This window comes from Aquila chrysaetos, chromosome 3 (genome assembly GCF_900496995.4).
Source record: "Aquila chrysaetos chrysaetos chromosome 3, bAquChr1.4, whole genome shotgun sequence".
In the NCBI taxonomy this organism is placed as follows: domain Eukaryota; kingdom Metazoa; phylum Chordata; class Aves; order Accipitriformes; family Accipitridae; genus Aquila; species Aquila chrysaetos.
In genome coordinates, this window is record NC_044006.1 from 27,485,962 (window position 1) to 27,506,583 (window position 20,622).

The following is a 20,622-nucleotide window of genomic DNA, read 5'->3' on the forward strand; positions in this document are numbered from 1 at the left end:
GCGTGAGTAGATCACAGGGTGACTGCGAGCCATAGATAAGAGAGACAAATGCATTCTTCTGTGTCAAGCAACATATTTCCATAGGAAAGGCAAGCATTGTGCAAAGCCCTGGTGTGAACTCACTTGTACCACTAGGGACATTTCTCATTCCTCAGGTTCAAGAAAGATAACTTCTGTCTGGGATGAAGGCAACAAAGACTAAGCAGTTGATTAGGGGCATGGAGGGCCTATAGAAGACGATGACTGGAAGGAGCAATGCAAAGGCTGCGGGCTGCCATCACTTTCAAGAAAGATATCAAGGCTGAAGGCCAAAGGAGGAGAAGAGCTACTGGAGTGCAAGGATAACGATGGTCAAGAACACAAAACCATTTAGGACTTCTTTCCAAGAGGATGACCTCACCGTAGCAGGGTAGCAAATGTCCCTTGGTGCATTGGTAGGGAATGGTGAGGAAATACTGCATGCTCGCTACGTCTCTGCAAAGTTCATGCAGAGAGAACCAAAAGCCTTTCTTTCACCTCGGGTATCCCCACAACCAAATGAATGTATATGATATAAAAGTCCTTCTTTACATAGTCTGAACGTACAGATGAATTTTGGAACCACCGTACAAAATGACAATAAAAGTACCTTCCTTACCCTTTCAGGACTCAAAATACTAAATCCTAAAGGAAGAAGAGACTTTCCAGGGTTTTAGATCAGATGTGAACATCTTCCCACAAAGTGAGGTAGGCAAATAACTCCCAGAAAGGTTAAAGTCAAAAATGAGCTGTGAAAGTTTTACCCCTTTGTCTAAAGGGCTGAAGTGCATTTTGTATCCCCTATAAACACAGCCAATGGGTGTGTTTAACAGAGGAGCTGCGCAGCTTGGTTTCAGTGGGAAAAGGGGATGTGACGACAATAGCAGCAATGGGCTATTTTCCCAGTTTGGAAGAGTCGTCATTTGCCTGGCTGTGCTTTGGGCATGGATCCCAGTGTTCTAGGTCTGAAAATGACCAACCTTTCCACCACACCAGTGTAACCTCCACTCCCTTTTTTTTCAAAGCCTGACTTATTTCCATGGTGGGCTGTTGGCACCGTCCATCCCAACCTATGGCTCTGGTTACACTTTGGCTTTCCTCCAGGTTGCAGCTACCAAAATCATCCCTCCACACACTCTCCGCATTTGTGTCCAGCCAGATCAAGTCCCTGGTCCTCCTCGCTGTGGGGCCTCACGGCCGTTAGCTCTGGCGCAGAGAGGGGACAGCTAATAGGGGTGGTGTCTGGGCTGCAGGGCTGGTTTCTGCCATGGTCTGAGAGAAGAATAACACCACCAGGTTTGTCCTTGGGAGCCGGGTGGCAGAGGAGGTGTCAGGGACACCCAGCAGCTGGCCCAGTGCATGGCCACCAAGGGCAGGGACAGCCCCCTGGGCCTCCTGGGCACAGGGACAGCCCCCGGGGCCAGCACCCCACAGGCCTTCCTCCGAAGGATGCTGGGCGGAGGGGCTGCACGTGGGGGGCCCCGTCACCCCGGTGTCACAGTGCCACCAGCCGGCAGTGCAGCAGTCACAATGCCCCGGGGCAGTATAAAAGGGGCAGCCTCCCGTGCCCCGCTGCCAGAGATGGCCCGGGGACAGCCCGAAGACATCCGAGAGGAAGTCCTTGAGGAGCCGGTGGAATTACTTGGACGGGGCTGAGGGAGGAAGACCGGACGTTGGACCAGGCTGCTGGAGGTTCTCTAGTGCAACACCATTTCACGGCAGGGCCACGTTCAAAGCCCATCTGATGGATGGAATCCTGCTTCAACCTTTGGGGAACAGACGCAAGCCCCTCAGGAGATGAGAAGAGCCACCAAGCCCTGGCGGTGCCCGAGGTTGCCGGGCCTTTTCAGCTGGATAAGCAGTGGCAAGACCATGGGAATGCCTTCTTGAGGAGCACTGCAGAGCTCACCATCCTCATCCCCTGTGGAGCCAGGGGCAGCAGCCGTAAGAAATGGGATGCAGAGATGTTGCCAGGGGTCCCCAGTCCTTTGGAGCACCCACTGGTGGCCCAAAGGCGCAGAAAGGATTCTTGCCCCCAAGGTTGATCAGGCTGGGGGCATTTGGCCACTCTCGGAAACCCCTGAGATGGCTCCAGGTTGAGGGACAATAGGGCTTGGGCATCTCCTGGGAGGCGTGACCAGCCTGTGGGACGAGGAGGCGGGTCTTGCTCATGTGCTCAGGGAATAGCCGATCGCCAGCTCTGGGGTCAGGAAGGAATTTTCCCCCAGGGCAGATTGGCACTGGTCCCCAGGGGTTTTTTGCCTTCCTCTGCAGCACTGAGCATGACCACTTGTCAGGGCTCCTCCGGTCCGTTTTGGCTAGGTTACTGCCTGCTGCTCGTGCACCACAAAGATGGCCTCTCGTGCCCTGCAGCTGGGGGGAGGAAGGCTTTTTTTCCCCCACGGTGGGCTAGCAAGTGTCCCTGGGGGTTTTTTGCCTTCCTCTGCAGCACTGAGCATGGCCCCTTTCCAGGGCTGCTTTGGGCCATTGTGGCTAGGTGCCTGCTGCTCATGCTCCACGAAGGTGGCCCTCGTGCCCCGCATCCGGGGGGAGGAAGACTTCTGGCTCCCAAGGCGGGCTCAAGGGGATGCCCCAGGGGGTTGCTCCTTGTTCTCTGTAGCACTGAGCACAGCCCCTTCTCAGGGCTCCTCTGGGCCCTTTCGGTAGGTCCTTGCCTGCTGCTCTTGCACCTCCAAGGCGCCGCTCGTGCCCTGCCTCTCTCGGGCTCTCTTGCCCAGTGCCAGTCTGTAGCGGGAGCGAGCTCTGCTCTTCCCTTGGCTCCATTTCCCCAGGGGTTCTTGCTTGTGCAAAGCAGCCTGTGCTTGGAAGGGCTCCAGGCTTGCTGCACCATCAGGAGCTGCCACTTTCCAGCTCTCCCAGCATGCAATACAAGTGCAGGGCAGACACGAGAGCGCGTTTCATGCATCACTGCCCAAGCAGCACAGCGACGGAGCAAGTTCTGGAAGGCAAAAACTAACCGTGCATTCAAGTCCTGCCTCCAGATCACTGATACACATATTGGACAGAACTGGCCCTAGAATTGAGCCCTCAGGAACAGCACTGGTGACTGGTCGCCAGCCAGACATAGCCCCATTCACTGTGACCCTTTGAGCCCTGCCATTCAGCCAGTTCTTCACCCAGCACACTGTTTACCTGCTCATCCCACAGTTGGACATCTTGTCCAGAAGGATGCTGGAAGGGACAGTATCAAAATCCAGAAAAACTACATCCACCAGCTTCCCTTCACCCACCAGGCAGGTGACCTTATCATAGAAGGATATCAAATTAGACAGGACTTTCTCTTTGTGAACCCCTGTTGACTGTGCCTGACGATTGCATTATTTTTAAAATGCCTTTCAATAGCACCCAGCATGATCTTCTCCATAATTCTTCAAGGTACTGAGGTCAGACTAACAGCTCTGTAGTTTCCTGGGGCTTCTTTCAAGCCCTTCTTGTAAACTGGAGTAGCGTTGGCTAGCTTCCAGTCAGCAGGGACCTCCCCAGGCTCCCAAGAGCTTTGGTACGTGATTGAGAGGGGTCTTGCCGTAACATCTGTTAGATCCTTCAGTTCTCTGGGATGAATCCCATCAGGCCCCATGGATTTATGAACTTTGAATTAATACAAGTGGTCCCTTACAGTGTCAGTGTCCACAAATGGAAAATCACCGTTCCCGCAATCATGGTCCTCCAACTCAAAGGACAGGGCAGCCCAAGGTCTATCAGTATTATTAAAGACTGAGGAAAAAAAAAAATTGAATGGCTCCGCTTTTTTTCCATGCCTATTTGTCAGGTGATCATTTTCAACAAGTATTGGTCCAATGTTTTCCTTAGACCTCCTCTTGCTATTAACATACCGAAAAAAAGCCTTTCTTGAGCTTTAGCCCTATGTGTCTTCTCCCTGCACAGGGGAAGCACAGCTCTGTAACCTTCCTGCAAAGCCTGACCTCGCTTCCAGAGATTGTACGATTCCTTTTTCTTCTGACTTCCAAGAGGAGTTCCCTGTTCAGCCAAGCTGGTCTTTTGACCTGCTTGCTTGACTTCTGACACAAAGGGATTGCCTGCTCCTGTTCTTTTAAAAGGTGGTTCTTAAAAATTGATTAGTGCTTGTGGACCCGTAAGCCCTCGAAAGCAGATTCCCAGGGGACACTGCTACGTAGCTCCTGGAATAACTTCAGGTTTGCTCTCTTGAAATCCAGGGTAGGAACTCTGCTAAACTTTATTCTCATTACACCAAAAGTTTTAAACTCAACCATGTCACGCTAAGGTTGAGTATGCTATCAGCATGTTGATAATTTTGAATACTCATTTGGGGGATCTAAGAGGTCCTCCACATAGGTCTAAGGAAGGCAGAAGGTAAATGCCACATGGGAATTTTGTTGTTTCATTGTCTGCTACACAATACAATTTCTTCTACATTTTGGTGGTATTTTAAATATACCAGTATAATTCTTTTGGGATGGTCCCTCAGAATTATAACTGTGATGACAAATGGGGTGCTGGAAAGACGCATTCATCTTTCAGAGCTTCAAAGTCTTGTGAGAAAAGATGCCAGGCTGACTGTATTTGTTTATGGTAAGAAATCACTGTCAAATATTTAGGACTCAGGTTGGCCTACTTTGAATTATTTTAATGTGTTTGTGAATATTCCTCTGTATTCTGAGGACCAAATCTGTCACTGATGACCTGGGTGCAGTTCCCACTGAAATGCAAGGGAACTGAACCTATATCCATTATAAAAAGGCTGTTGCAAATAAACTTCACACCCCTATCCAAGTGTGATTCATAAAGGAGGAAAACAGAGTTCAGTGTAGTACAGTATTCGGTTCCCCCACCATGTGCTCCAAGAAAAGAATGGATTTTTGTGTGGACTGTAATCTCCAACTGACTACTTAGCTATACAAGAAAATGGGGAGAAAGTGGAAAATAGAGGAGAAAAAATTTTATGTTTGAATGGCCGACTTGAAGTTTCTTTAATTATATTTGTTCTTCCTGACCTGAGCAACAGGTCTTTGAATTTCGTGCGTATAAAGAGAAGCAGTCAGTCATTGCTAGCACAAGATCTGGGGCATAACACTTCTTCAAAGTCTGCTGTTATAAAGCAGAAACTATTTCCCCATCTACTGAAAACAGATGGTTTCTTATCCTAGTTCAGTGAATATCTTTATAATAACAGCAAATTATTCCTTCCTGTAACAGAGATCAAGAAGGGGTGCTGAAAATTGTCTCAGAAGTTCATGCTTCACTACTTTAAGCTTCTCTCTCTCTTACCTAGAGGTATGTGAAAGTAACAGTCAGAAATGAAAGGGAGAAAAGATCATTTGTGAGATTCACCCACTCAGTGCAAAGAACTCTGTCCATCAGTTTGCACCAAAGAAATTACAGAGGCCAGGCTTTTATGAAGCCCCTAATCCTAACATGAAACCCCCAGATACAAAGCCAGTTCTACTAAAAGGATGGTGGTATATAAGAGGATTTGTGGGTGCATGATTTGCTGCATCATATAACCCATAAAAAAGCAAGGGCATCACATGGATGTAGATTGAGGAGTACAAGAAACTATAAGAAGATGTTGACCAGCAGCCTGTTGATCATTCTCCTTACTGATGTAGTAGAGAAGATTTCCAAGTGAGATTTTGGAGAAGAGCTACGGAGATTTGCCAGTATGTCTGGGAAGACTTCTGAGAACAGATAAACAGATTTGAATATTAGGGGAAGTCACAAAGGCGCCTGCTACAACAGCCAGGCAAGATTCAGATGGTCAGTAGTTGATGATAGGAAAAATTAATTAATCTCTTCCGACTAAACAGGACATGATAGGCTCCATCACAGGATGGACTGTGAAGAACTATGTGAAAGGGAAGACAGATTAGCTGTAAGAGGGAAGAGAAAGCAAGATGCATAGAGAAAGCAACCCGATCAGAGCAACCCAGACAAGAAAAAAAAGTATCAAATATTGTTGTATAAAATATGTGAGTAAACACTGGTATGTATTAGGCCTGGTAACCATACTTTTTTTCTTGTATAGCAACAGAGCCTAAGCACTTTCAAAAAACAAAACAAAAAAACCCTAGCACTATATACTCGCACAAAAATTCTGTGTATTTTTACATAGCGTAAAGGTGCCTTCCAGCAATACTTGGTAATTCAGTGCTATGAAGAAGAAATTGTTTCTTGCTGCAAGTTAGGTGAACAATATCCTGTCTTTTAAATCAACTCCTATGCTTTTCTAATACCAAGGAAAATAAGAGAATGTAGTCTAGGTAGAAGAGATCCTCCGGACTCTTGCCCTGTAGAAATGCACAAAAAAGAACGAGCAGTGACACTAAATGTATTATGAACTGGTGGATGATGAGAAAGATTATGCTGTAATTTTCATCACTTAGGAATTATAGAATATTAGTGCCTTTAGTAAAGGCCCCTCTAGATTGACAATTTAACTACAACATTGCCTAATAATTATACAGGCAATATGAAATCTTCAGCAGCTTGTCTACTTTTCACTCTTATCTGCAATCTATTATACTCTGTAGTCTCATAAACAGATATAAAGAAAATGGTTCTGATTTTTTTAAGGCATCACTAAAAATGCTAATTAAACCTATAATGATGGGTCTGCTGAGGATAGGGCATCAAATGCACAAGCTCAAGGATAAAATGTCACACTGGGCCAGTGCTTGAATTTAGAGAAGGACCAGCCAGTTCTTGATTATCATAGTTTCATGCTGCATTTGTGGTGTATTTTGCATTGATTTATGGTAGACTGAAGAAAATGTTGTGGAATTTCATTTGCAAGTGGGAAGTTTCAACAGAATGAGTTTTTCTTTAGGGTAGTATTCAGAGGGGACCAATAATTGGTATTTATGGCATTTGTCAATCTTTAAGATATGTCTATGAAAAGATTAAACCACCCAAACTCCCTTTTAAAGTAGCTTTTGTATTCACTGGTATCTTATTTGCTTGATAAAGTGCTTTCATCACTTCATTTGTGTGCATGTTAGCAGTGTCTACACTCCTGGCAGTTTCAACTGCTTGCAGTCTCCAGAGACAAATATACTTTTGCATTTCTTGCACCTATAATCACTATTTTCTTGTCAGTCATACATGCTTGACTGCAGAAGATAGTTGTTTTACTTGCTCATGCTGCAACAGGTGATGGGCAAACAAGGGATGCACCTACTGTGCTCAGTAAAACATGTCATTGATATTACATGCGAAGTGTACTCTCAGGAGGGTTTTACTAGGCCTGTAGAAAAAGTTCATGTGTGAACGTGTGAAATTCTGGGATCATTTGCTCTTCATGGATAATTTGTACGTTAGATATGCAGTAGCAACCACTTAAATGTATAACCTCAGGGTATAGTAAATCTTTTTATTTTAGTGGCACCTACCTCCACAGGGATTTCTTTCTAGACCCTTGTCATAAATTGGTCTGAAGCAGATGTGTTCATTAATTGGGTCTAATAATGATTATAATTTATTCTCTCTCTACTGCCTGGGATTTTATTCACTATAGAGTCGTCATTTTATGAAGTGCTCTTCTTGAAGGGTAGGCTTGGTGGGGCTCCGTCTTGCAAATATACTGAAATCTATCCATTTCAGTACAGGAGCACTACTAACATTTGATAGTAAGGATCAGCAGGATTGGGTCCAACAGTTTTTAATATTGTTCTGAAGTACAATAAATTTGCTGGTTTTACCATATGAGTTTAAGCAGTCATTGATATGATATAGAAGAGCTTTTAGACTTCTGAGTTTTCACTGGAACTGTGGATACTTTTATTTTCAATAGCAACAAAAAGCCTGGCTGGCTTAGATAACGTTCTTTGAACAGCATTCATGTAATAGCAACTTGGCACTATGTGTATTTGTTTGAAAAGACAATTGATGATATTTTAGGGTTATAACAAAATAGCTCTTCTTAAATACATCCTTTTAGAAAAATTGGCTGTATTTATCATGCTCAGAATCTCAGCCTAAAAGCTTTCATATAATTGTTAAGTCAAGCTTTTACACAACTAATGATTAGTAGAAAAATTTCTGGAACTTCATTTTTACTTTATTGCCAATCATGACATTTATAATAGAATCATAGAATCATAGAATGGTTTGGGTTGGAAAGGACCTTAAAGATCATCTAGTTCCAACCCCACTGCAGGGACACCTTCCACTAGACCAGGTTGCTCAAAGCCCCATCCAACCTGGCCTTGAACAGCTGATTTTAAACATAAATGTTGAATTTTATTTTAAACACAAATGTTCTCAGCTTGGTTTCATCCTTGTTGCTTTCCTCCTCTCTGCTGCAGTCTTTGGTGATCGTGTTGATTTCCACCCATTCTCTGAGTCTTTTATCTATATACTATTTTCTGCACCCAGATGTTTATGTGCTAAAACAGATTGTGGTTTTTGCCTTTTCCCTGGGTAACACTATGACATCTGTATTTAGTTTTTTGCTGCTGTTGTTGTTTTCAAGTGTGTGCTGCCATCTATGGAGTAATCATTGAAATAAGTCTGATATAAAAAGATGTTTTATCAAAATATTATGGAAAACAAGATCTAGCTAGTAGAGAAGGTATCATAGAGCAGTTGGCCAGATCTCAAGAAATCCTGTTTCTCTGTAGTCCCAGATTTCACAGGTGAAAGTATGCTGTTTAGAAAATCAGCGAGTTCTAGGAGATAAGTTATTCAGTAGATTTATTTATAGTGGACAAACTGTCAGGGCAGCCTGAAAATTAGAATAAGGTTGCTTTGTCCTCTAATCCTGTAACTTGTTCCTTTTCCTTCCCTGTTATCTTTCACATGGCCTAGTCCTTCAGCAGTTTCTGAGATCTGTTTATTATATCTTTCTTCATTTGCTTTTTAAAGCTTAATTTTAATTCCTTATTCTTCCTTATTGCTTGTTAACTGTCTTTGTGCCTCTCCTCTGTGTCCAGTTTCAACCTGCCAGGTTCCAGGTTTCCCTCCTTCAGATCCCTTCAGAACACAGTACTGAAGATCAGTCCCCATTCTCTCTCTCTTTCATAACATTTCATTGCTTGATATCTATTTTAGAGTATACATTTATTGTGTACATTTATTCAAGTTGGTCTGGAAAGCACTTGTAGAAGTAATTTTCTCTATACTTTTATGAAGTGCCTGTGGGGTATCCGTGCATGCGTAGAAGCTACCAGCTTTTATCTTGATACCGTTCATATGCTTTTCAGCTTGCAAACTTTTGACTAAGGATTTTAGTGTCTTACAACCTTGAATAAGGTTAGGTATATGAGTTCCTGGCAATCAGAATTCCATTCATTTGAGTTAGGAGGTGTGACAGAGAACAACTATGTCTTTAGGTCTTTCCTCTGCAAAAACAAGGTTGGAGTGGGTTTATATTTAACCACCACTGCTTAAATGCTTTATTATAACACAAGACATTAGAATCAAAAGGAAAAGTTTAACCTATATGGATGAAGCATTATTAAAAACATCTTCTGATATTTTCTTCTTATTGCTGAACTTAGAAATTGATCTTATTTCCCAGCATCAGAGACAAAACAAAGAAAAAAAAATCAATGCTGGAGATTGATCATGTTTTTCAAAACTGACTTAATAAGATAAAAATCAATGCAGCTGTATTATTTGCCATTATTTTATCACCAGTATCATTCAAACATGGTAATATTTGATTCTTAAGTTAAATGTGAAAATATTTCAGTTACCTCCTACAGAGGCAAAAATACTTAAGAAGGAAGGATTTATTTAGTCAAAATTTGGTTTTCTTTTTAATCCTAATTTTGGAACTTTGAGTTCTGCAGAAACTGAAAACAGTTTCATATTTTAAGTGCCAGTATATAATTGTTCCTTTAATCACAGAGACTTAAATAGAACAAATTATTACTTATATTTGCAAATTACAAGCTCTGATCCTCTCTTCCTCCTGCAAATAGCAGTTCCATCTTGCTTGGTTGAAAGATCTGTACTCAAAAATTTGAAGTTAAGCTTGGGCACCTCATTTCCCCCATGGCAGACTCACAGTGCTTCGAATTTAGAGCCTTACTGTAAAAATGCATTGGCTGATTAATTTTTTTTGGCAAAAATGAGTGGGTTATTTGGGGGGGTTGTTTGTTTTTTCCCAGTGATCATTTCCCTTTTCTGTCCCCACTGTCCCTAATAATATTAAGATCCCTTATTGATTTATTTAAAGAAAAGTCTTAAAAACTGTCTTGTGTAATATCAGTGAACCAATCCCTAAGCCATGAGTTTGGCTTAACAGTTGAGACTTTTTTAAAAAATAATTTGCATTTTAATATTTCAATTCCTGTTTACATGCTGCCTTGCGTTTAGCCCTTTGGGCTCCTAGTTTGAAATTTCTTGTAACAACTGAGGGCTAGAAAATGTCCTTTTAGGGAAGAGAGTCAAGATTCTCACATAATCACTGGGATGTGTGAACTGGGATTTTAGGGAAGTATCAGACACTGAAAGATTCCTGATAATATCCTGGATATTGGCGAGCCTCTGGTAATGGCATCTTTTGTTTTAAAGATTTATTTCAAGAGCACAGAAAGGCAGCTTTCTGCATAAATTTCTATTGAATTGAATCCCTATCTGGAAGCTGGGCCAGAATGTCATAAAATAGGACATGCAAACCTAATAGTAGGTAGACACAGTGTAGCAGTGCTACATATCAAGGTGCCGCGATTAGATCACTGATCGGTCTGGACCAGGGAAGAGACAGATAACACACATGGTGTGAGTGCCAACTCCGTCCTTTATTGCGCAGTTAATTCCTTTTATACTAACAACGGTAGGTGGGATTACTGATATGTCATAGGGAGGCGACGACTAGCCTTCTACCTTTCCGTGACATCGCGAGATCTTCCGAACGGTGTTCCCTACATCTCCCCCTCCTCATGTCCAACTAGCTCCCATTGGTTACACACACTATTCATGCACTGTCCACGCGTCCAGTTGCACTCAATGATTGGCTGCATCAACACTGCACACGCGCATAAACATAAAATATAATTGGTCATACTAACTAAACATACGAGACTTATCTCAGTCTAATTGGTCAAGATAAACTGCCAAATTGAGGTTGTTTGTGCCAAGTTCTCTTTATCGTGGAATATGCACCTGTGTTTTTCTAATTGGTATCTTTCTTATTTTTGTCTTCTTGTTTATTCTGTTCAAGGCCTTCTAAAGGCGTCTGGAATGCTCTTGTGACCGTTAGCTAAATATGTTCCCACAACAATTCCCCCTCCCTTTTTCTATTAGAAGAGTATTAGCAGATCTAGTCACCACCATCCGCGAACTCAGCCCAGCAATCGGTAGGTGCCAGCTTTACGTGGGCGTCCCCACAGAGGCAACGATGGCCTTGCTGTACACCAGCCCGATGCTCTTCGGAAAATCCCGGTATTTGTACATTTGCAGAGGAACAGATTTCAGCACACGTGGCCAGCGGGTGCTAAAATTTGCCTCAGTTGAAACATAGGGAGCCTATGGCACATGCGGTCGCTGGCCAGACGTGCCGCACGAGTCATAGCCATCCTGTCTATTGGTTCACGGGCTTTGTGATGTGGTTGCAGTGCACAGAGAATCTTGACCTGTTATGTTGGCTAAGGTGACCTACAAGATATATGAACACAATTAATTAAACACAGTAAAAGCAACATTATACCTAATAAAATACACAAGAATAAAAGAAACCCCGATTTTTAACAAAGATACAAACCAACTCCTAAGTCCCCATCCCGCAGCTAAATGTTCTAAGCCGAAATGACAGTTTTCTTAATTGCTATAAAGGTCTTGCAGCGCCTTCTTGCTTCTGCAGTTCTGTTATCTTGTTTATTAATTGCTCCAGCGTCAGAAATTCGTAGCAGATACCCAAGACATCACAAGCCAGGAAAGGATAACAGCAATCTGTAAAGAAAAAACACTCAAAACACTATGAGGTTAGGACAGGACGAACCATGCGACTAGGGACCCATTTCAGTAGCCCTTCAGGTGTCTGTACACAGGCGTACCCCCGCCTGAGGCAACGCAGCTCAAACGGTCCGTCCCATTGGCATGTCTGGGGATCACGCACACGGACCAACGGGTAGGGGTCTTTCTCTTCCGTAGTCGTAAAATGTCGTTGCACCGTCGTCTGGTCCAGGTCCCCCCGAATTGTCTGATTTAATGAAGTTAACGCAGTTAACAGGAGACGCTGTGCACGGAGAACAGGTGAATTATCCCGTAAGCAGGAGGGCTCCGCCTGGTCCCCCCCCCTAAGACAATCTAGCAGGGTCTTTAAGGTTCAATGTGCTCGTTCTACAATGGTCTGGCCGGTGCTGTTATAAGGAATGCCATGTACAAGGGCTATACCCCAGATTGCACAAAATCGTTTCACCTTTTCCGCAGTATAAGCTGTACCATTATCCATCTTGATCTGTCGTGGAATCCCCAGCTGGGCTATGCAAGCACGCCAGTGTTGTACAACCGCCAAGCTATTCTGCTTCCTGTGCGCTGTAGCGAGAATATATTTACTATAGGTGTCTACGGTAACATGCAAATACTGTAGTGGCTTAAAGGGAGCGTACTCCGGTCCACTCATGTTGACTGCGGGCTACTTATGCTAACTCTAAATAATCAGGCTCAAAGAAATGTTCCCCCATTTTCTATGAAATCTCCCACAATTTCCCTTTTTTTTTTTTTTCCATGCAAGATTCCCTTTATTTCACAAAAGAATCCAACTTATATATGTTTCAACAAAGATCCAGAAAGTACTAACGACTCACAGCCAATACTACTAGCACAGGAGGGCATATCTGACCCAGCTGGGATGTTTGCCAGTCCTCAGAACAGTTAAAGATAAAAACATTCCATAGACATACTCGTGACTGTCTTCAGCCACATCTTCCCAGGCCTGCACAAGGCCATCCTCCAACCTGACCTTGTAAAACTAGTTCTTCAAGGCTTGGCAAACATGCAGCACAACAATTTCTAACAGTCACTCTTGAAAACAAATGCCAGGTGTTCCGAGCTGCTCCCACATCGCCCCCTTTTTTGTTTAGGAACATCAGATTCACGAGGAAGGCAGCGAGGACTCTAGCTTCGAACTGACGCAATCCTCGTACTGCTCCTCAGGTGATTCTGATTGCTGCAAACACACAAATGATTAATAATTCTCCAATAGCAATATAAATTCAGATATACAAATTTAAACCTTCAAATCATGTTTTTGGATTTAAGCATTCAACAGTATTAGACAATTCTTTGAAAAACACCTTATTCTGCTAATTTCGTATATTTCCCATTTGATCTTGTAATATCTGTGCAAGGTCTTAGGTCTCTCCTGCAATATTAGTAGCAAATGCACCTTGCAAATGTGCCTTCACCTAATTCCAATCACATACACTTTCATTCCCTTGTAAAGGAGTTACACAGAGTCCTTGTTTTTGAAATTCCCAATTGCAATGTAATTTCATTCTATTTTATAATGCATTTTGTCTATGTGATGGGTTGATCCTGGCTGAACACCAGTTACCTACCATAGCTATCCTATCACTCTCTCCTCCACAGCTGGACAGGGGAACGGGAAATGAGGTTTTGCGGTTAGTTCATCACACATTATCTCTGTCACTTCATCCTCCTCAGTGGCAGCACTCATCACACTCTTCCCCTGTTCCAGTGTGGGATCTCTCCCACGGGAGACAGTCCTCCACGAAGATCTTCAGCATGGGTCCCCTCCACAGCGTGCAGTCCTTCAGGAGCACACTGCTCCAGCGTGGACCTCCACAGACCGCAGGGGAACGACCCGTCTCACCATGGTCTTCACCACGGGCTGCAGGGGAATCTCTGCTCCGGTGCCTGGAGCATCTCCTCCCCCTCCTTCTGCACTGACCTTGGTGTCTGCAGGGTTATTTGTCTTAGATGTTCTCACTCTTCAGCTGCCATGTCTGTGTGTTCTGCAACCGCATCTCTCTTCCCCCTCTCCAGCTGTTTGTTTTCATTAATTTTTTTTTCTTTCTGTCTCTTCCTCTCTCTCTCTCTTTTTTTTTTAATTATTTTTATGCAAGCCAAGTTACATGAAATGCTTTTGCAATCATACGTTCAACTATTTTATGATACGTAGTACAATCATTACAACTGCTAATATTACAATTAAAATAACTAAGCCATGCATAAGCAAATCTTTTAATCATCCCGTAATTCCCAAAATTGTTAGCCATCCAGTTAAACCTGTGTCAGTTATTGTGAGCCTTTTACTGTGAATCATATTAATATTGGGTGTTAGTAACGTAAGTCGTCCGAGGCTACATGGCCTCCTGTTAAGTTTCGATGGAATTCCTCTCCCACGCTCTATTCCCACAGATTAAAAACATCCGCGTAGGTAAAGCAGCTGGAATAGAAAAAAGAGTGTGATATTCTGGAATAGATATAGTTACACCAAGCTGTAGCATTTCTATATACAGGCAAAATAGCATTTACATTCTGACCCTTTTGAGTGGTGTTATGGGTGTAATTAAACATCACACAGGGATTCATGATGACTGATCCTAAGAACTCTAACTCTTGAGGTTCTTGCATTTCTTGAGGCAGGTGTGCATACAACAGGAAAAGTAAACATGGTATCTCCTTGCTGTAGAGCTTTTCCTCGACAGCATTGCATCAAACTATGTGTATTTTTTCCCAAATTATTAAGTGAATCGTCATGGATTAGACAGAGGCACAGAGTTAGAGGGATTAGCAGGAAAAGGAGATACAGGCAGTGCAGCAAAGCCAGGTTCCGTTGTAAGTTCTGCAGACCCTGGAGAGGGAGTACCAGGCGATTGGGGTGGGGGGGGCGGGGGCCGGCGGCGGCACGGCAGCGGTCCCGGCCGCGCAGAGGCCGCGGGAGGCAGCGGCGGGACGGCCGTGGGAGGCAGCGGTGGAGGTAATGAGGGATATAATTCCGGCTCTTTTTCAGAGTCCACCCTGCCTGATACAAAAGAATTATTATCAGAATCAGAATCCTGCTCATTAGCGGCCTGCTTACAGACTGCCTCCTCAAAAGCAGTATCAGGCTGTACCCGCCTGCAAAACTTGTTGCAAGGCCGCCACTATCGGACGCGCTTCCCGTTGTTGGTCTCTCTCCAGTACATGGCGTATCATGTTACCTAGGGACGAACCCGCTGGCAAATGAGAGACAAGCGCTGCGCTCTGTGGGTTAGCTTGAGCCCTAGCACATTCAAGCACAATCGCCTCTTTAGCCGCCTCCGGGAGGTTTGCCGCCTACACAGCAAGCTGAAGCCGATCTAAAAAGGCAGTAAACCTCTCGGCAATCCCCTGCCGAACTTTCACCCAAGGGGGGTCCGCTCTATCCATGGCCGCGAGACGCCCAAGTGCGGCCAAGGCAGTTGTTGCAAGTGCCGTAAAGTCACGCCCGCGTATGCCCTGTGCCTGTGCCTGAGGCGTTGCAAACCGTCCCTCCCCATGAGCTGCCGAACCACCCGCCGCAACTCCTCTCATGGATAGTGGCGGGGGGGGGGCGCATCAGGTCCTGCTGGTGCCGCCTCTGCAGGAAAAACCTCCGTCTCCGCCGCACCCTCCGTGCCCATGTCCGCAATTAAGGACGGACCACTCTGCGAGCCCCGCTCCACGGCCGCCCGCTCCGTCTGAGTCCGACCCGCTGTCCCCGAGGGCGCTGTCCCCGCTGTCCCCGAGGGCGCTGTCCCCGCTGCTCCCGAGGCGGCGCTGCACCCGCAGACGCAGCAGCTCGCGCCGCCAGCCAGCACGCCTCAGCCTCCCGTCCCGCCGCGACCACCTGCTCCACCTTCCCCCAACTCTGCGATCGTTCAGCGGCTCCGCGCTCGGATCGGAGCAAGGACTCCCGAATCTCTCCCCAATTTGGGGGGCTCAAAACTTATCTAGGAAACTCAATGTCCCCCCGGCGCAGCATCCATTGGATGCATTCGCCCGTGGGGCCCCTCCTAATCGAACCGCGGGCACCCACCTCATAAGCTAACACCTTTAATACCTTAATCGCTTGCGCAAGCCCCATCGTCGCCTGTGCGGCCGATCACGTCGGGGTCACCACTATGTAGCAGTGCTACATATCAAGGTGCCGCGATTAGATCACTGATCGGTCTGGACCAGGGAAGAGACAGATAACACACATGGTGTGAGTGCCAACTCCGTCCTTTATTGCGCAGTTAATTCCTTTTATACTAACAACGGTAGGTGGGATTACTGATATGTCATAGGGAGGCGACGACTAGCCTTCTACCTTTCCGTGACATCGCGAGATCTTCCGAACGGTGTTCCCTACAACACAGTTTTTGAGAATACAGGACTTAATCAGGTTCTCTGTCGGGCCAGTTACTTTTACCTCTCTTTTTCATATTCCTTTACTAATTGATAAATGTAGTGAGTTTGCTCCTCTCCTCAAGTAGCTCTGAGCAGCAGTATGTACATTCATTGAGAACAGACAGTCCCACCCCTTCATTCTCTCCTTCATCATCAGCTTCATTATAGACAGTATCTGCAATTGCATAACAAGACAGCTTGTACTTGTAACTCTCCCTTTCCTCCTCCCTCTGTACTGCGAGAGAGAAGTAGCATGGCATATTGCATAGCTAAAAGGTTATCAAGCCTGAATTTGTTACACCTCTGACTTTGGCAGGCAAGCATTTGCAACCACTATAGAAATACATGGCTCATCACCACATGAAGCTGGACACCCTCAGAAGATAGATGATATTGGATTGGTTTTCTTGTTGCTCTGCAAACAATCAAACAGGCTTAAGCTATGCAATCTGATACTCCCTAATTGACAGCTTTTCCAAGGTTCATTTGTTAACTGAGAGCATGACATGTATTGAAGTTGTTTCTTCATAATGCATTTGGCATTAACAGGAGAAGCTGTCGAACGCCTCAGACATCAACATCTCAGCAAAAAGATATTTTGCCTTCAGGTTTGACTATATAACTAGTGACTTTATATTTGCAAGGGCATTTGGAATGAGCATATGAGAGGACAGGACATAAGAAAAAAGCTTAAATACATTCCCCAAAAGAAAATTTGTGAAAAATTATTTTTGCTGCTTGGGACATTTACCTGAGTTTCACAGTTCAGCTGTTCTTTTTTCTTTTGGTATAAAACCTTGGTTTCTTGCTTAACAAAGTACTTGCTGAATACTCATAGGGTTTCAGAGAGTTCTTTTATTTTAGTAGATTAATAAATAAGCATATGTGATTTTATTTATAGTGATGAAGAATTTGTGTGTAAAAGACATGCTCAGGGGTTTAACTTGCCTGTGCATCCACAAGAGGATAAAATAAAACCCCCAAAATCCTCTATTTCAAAGAATCCTAACGTTCCCCCAGATGAAGCCCATGTTTGTTTGAAAGAATAAATTACCTGTGTAGAAGAGGCCAGAGGATGATTTCTCCACTGATCTTGTCACTGTTTTGCATTTGCTGTTTTCTTGTAGCTAGTTTTCATAAACAATTTCTTGGTTTCTTAGAACACAAATTGTGCCAGAACTCTAACATTCAGGGTGGTTTGTTTGGGGTTTTTTCACTCTGTAAAAGATTTCCACTATCTACTCTTCCTTGCAACTGTTCATATGCTGATACCTGGCAAGATGTTCACACAGGGTCTCTAAGTACTAATTAAGAGCTTGGTCACAAATCCATCATCATTAATAGCTGCTGCTTCTCCTGCATCCCATGAACTTGATAGTTACAAGATGAATTTATCTTAGATGTACAAAAAATGTATTTTAATTTCACTTTGTTCTTCTTACTTTGTGTAAGCATGTTACTCTAAATATTTAGGTTAATTTCTCTAGCACCTAGTTAAGTTTCTGCACGTATTCTTCCTTCTGGAAAGAGTACATCCCTGAAGAAGTCCATGAAATTTTACAGATGTTGTCAAAATAATGAAGGAGTTTCAGTGGTGCTTTGACTAGTGTTGTTTAGGAAGTCAAACACAGATGTTTAGATGAGGAAAAAACCAAATGAATGGGTCAGGATGCCTTCATTTCACAAGAATAAAGAGCCTACCTTTGACAGAAGTACCTCTTCAAAAAATCCCAGGGAAGAATGAGCAAAGCCAGATTCTGCTTAGAAAAGCCCAGAAACAAACTTTTTGAAAGCCCTGAGGTCTGGAACCTAAGCACACGTCTTTCCTCTCTCTGTAAACACCAATGACCTGAATTCCTGCAGCCAAATATTCCTGAGCCTTTGGGGGACACTCTGGACCTGTCTCCATCTAAGTACTTTCTGTTTTATTTGCAAGGTCTGTTGGCAAATGCCATTTGCGTCCCTGGCGAGCACTGACTCCAGAGGCCCTTCTGTCTTGCAGGGCAAGCACAAGTTGCATGTGGACACGGGACTGGAAGGCGCCTGGTGTGGCCTCATCCCCATTGGGAATTCCTGCGAGAGCGTGACCACGACAGGCCTCAGGTGGAACCTCAGTAAGTCAGACACCTCCGGGACGGTGGGTTTGACGTTATCCTAACTGCATGTTTACCAGTCTCACCGGTGCTGAAGGGCCTTAGGTATTTGAAGGTGGAGCATGGCACTGAATCCCTGCCAGGCCATTTTTTTCTAGAAATGAAGGGGTTTTTTAAAAAAAGGAAGATAAATATATTTAAACCTGAGATATCGCAGGCAGAAACATGTTTTCCATTTGGGAGTCATTGTGCTGTTTAAATAGAACATTTGTTGAGGTCATGATACATTACCATCTTATTACATTGCCCTCCAGGGAGGGGAAGCTGCAAGTGCCTAAACTCCTGGTTATAAGCCATAAAGTTACAACAGACAAATAATAATGTCATACAGATTATTAAAGCTACCTCACTTCTCCTGAACTTCTTCATGTATATTGTCTGTTTGTCAACTCTGAATGAATAGATCTTTTTCTTATTTTAAAGTGGGAAAAAGTACATTTGATCTAGAACAGGAACATTTATCGGTAGAGAAAGGAGGTTTCTTGACCAAAAAAATTGAAAAAATCTTCATCCTTCTGCCCCCTTCTCCCATTGAGTCATTTAGGATGTATTTACTCAGGAAAATAATGGCATATTTTAGATAAAGTTTCATTAAAACTTAACAGAACCAAAGGAGTAATTGAGAGGCTCTGGTCATGCAATCTGATTTACATGGCCAGACTTTAGAATCATCCCATGTAGAAAGGGCACATGGTTCTCAAGTTTGCAGTGAAGTGACTTCATTGGCTAATAATTAATCTGAGGTTGACCCACTGTGCTGGCCAGCAGCACCAGTGCTAGTCTAGGGAGTGTCTTGTTGCACTGAGTGTTTGAGCATGTGCAGTTAAGGAGGTGGTAGGCATTAGTAGCTCACTAATGATAAAAAAGTATAAATATGGCATTAATTTCAGGATGTGAGAGACTTGCCAAGTGAAGAGCTCTCTGGCTAGTGGTGTTTTCATCCTTTTAAACTGGAGTGTAAGAGCTGAATGTATTGTATAAGGGATGTTCTCTTAATTTGAAAGAGTCAAATATTTTCATTTGTACTGATAAGTACAGTTGACAAGTAAGGTACTGAATCTTCATCTGCTCATCTCATGTTGTACAGTGAATTTTGTGGCCTGTTGCACTGAGGGACTACTCATTTCTCAGTAAATGTTCTACCCTCCAGACCGAGGTGAAAGAAGCTCAAACCAGCCTCATGTTAATGAAGGGAGCATCTCTGAAGCCTATGTTGCTTTGCAAAAGGGTACTCTGTGGATCAAAATGTGGTAGATGCTGTGAGGTTGCAGTCCTTTCTTGTGCCTTTGATTTTTGGTTTAGAAAGTTATTTTTCAGATACATCAGAATTTTTTTGAGTTTAATGACATAAATTTCATCAGATTTACAAGGGGCTTATTAGAAAGATGGTAATTTTAAAGATGACCTGTTTGCTCTCACAAATGACATGGCTTTGTTGCTACTAAATTATGATTGCCTGATCTTCTGAAGCTAAGGAGAAAGGGGTTACTAGTCTAGCTGTGCCAGCTGGAGGGGAACACAGCAGGAGGTGCAATGGTAACAAATAGTAAGTTTGCATCTAGGATTGGGCTGAGATACCAGTTTCTTCCATGTTTATCTCTCTAGTTGTGCTGTAATAAACTTCTTCAGGTTACTTAGAGGCATAGCTAGATATGGACCTAGGGGGATTTTTATTACACTTAATTTGGCGTTTTTTCTTCTTTTTCTGGGGGACAAAAAAGTATTTAAGTGACTGTTTCCTACTTGTTTCATGTTAACGTGACACCACCATCTCTGCTTCTCCCAGTCCTTGTTGCTGTTTCCAAGAGGAAACCTTGGACCTTTACAGTGTTTTCCTTAGTGATGTGTACACTGTACCCCATTACAGGCTACACTGTCAGTCTCAGTATTCACATTTCTCACAGGCTGTAGTTCCTTCATTTATTTCTCTGCATTATCATCACATGTATATAAAAACAAAAATGATCTGGTCTTCCTTGAAGGTGTTTAATCTTTCTGAGACACCAAGGTCATTACAACCTGAAACTGCTCTTGTGCCCAAGTGACTGGAGCTAACCTTTACTCATCCAAATACTGATTTTGAATAGGTTATTGTTCAGATACTGATAAAACAAATTAAAAGGTAGTTGCATCCCCCAAAAGGGAAACC

At 43.7% G+C, this 20,622-nt stretch overlaps 1 protein-coding gene across 6 annotated transcripts in view; it reads left to right on the plus strand.

Moving 5' to 3' along the window:
• Positions 1-20,622, plus strand: part of TPK1 (thiamin pyrophosphokinase 1) — a 336,418-nt gene that overhangs the window by 250,740 nt on the left and 65,056 nt on the right. For 5 of the 6 annotated variants that reach the window (XM_030008413.2, XM_030008415.2, XM_030008416.2 and 2 more), the window contains one exon: positions 18,323-18,434. In XM_030008413.2, coding sequence (XP_029864273.1) covers positions 18,323-18,434 — 112 coding nt within the window. Of the gene's footprint in view, positions 1-18,322; positions 18,435-19,560; positions 19,702-20,622 lie in introns of all 6 variants that reach the window. The other variant, XR_003922631.1, reaches the window with a different exon arrangement.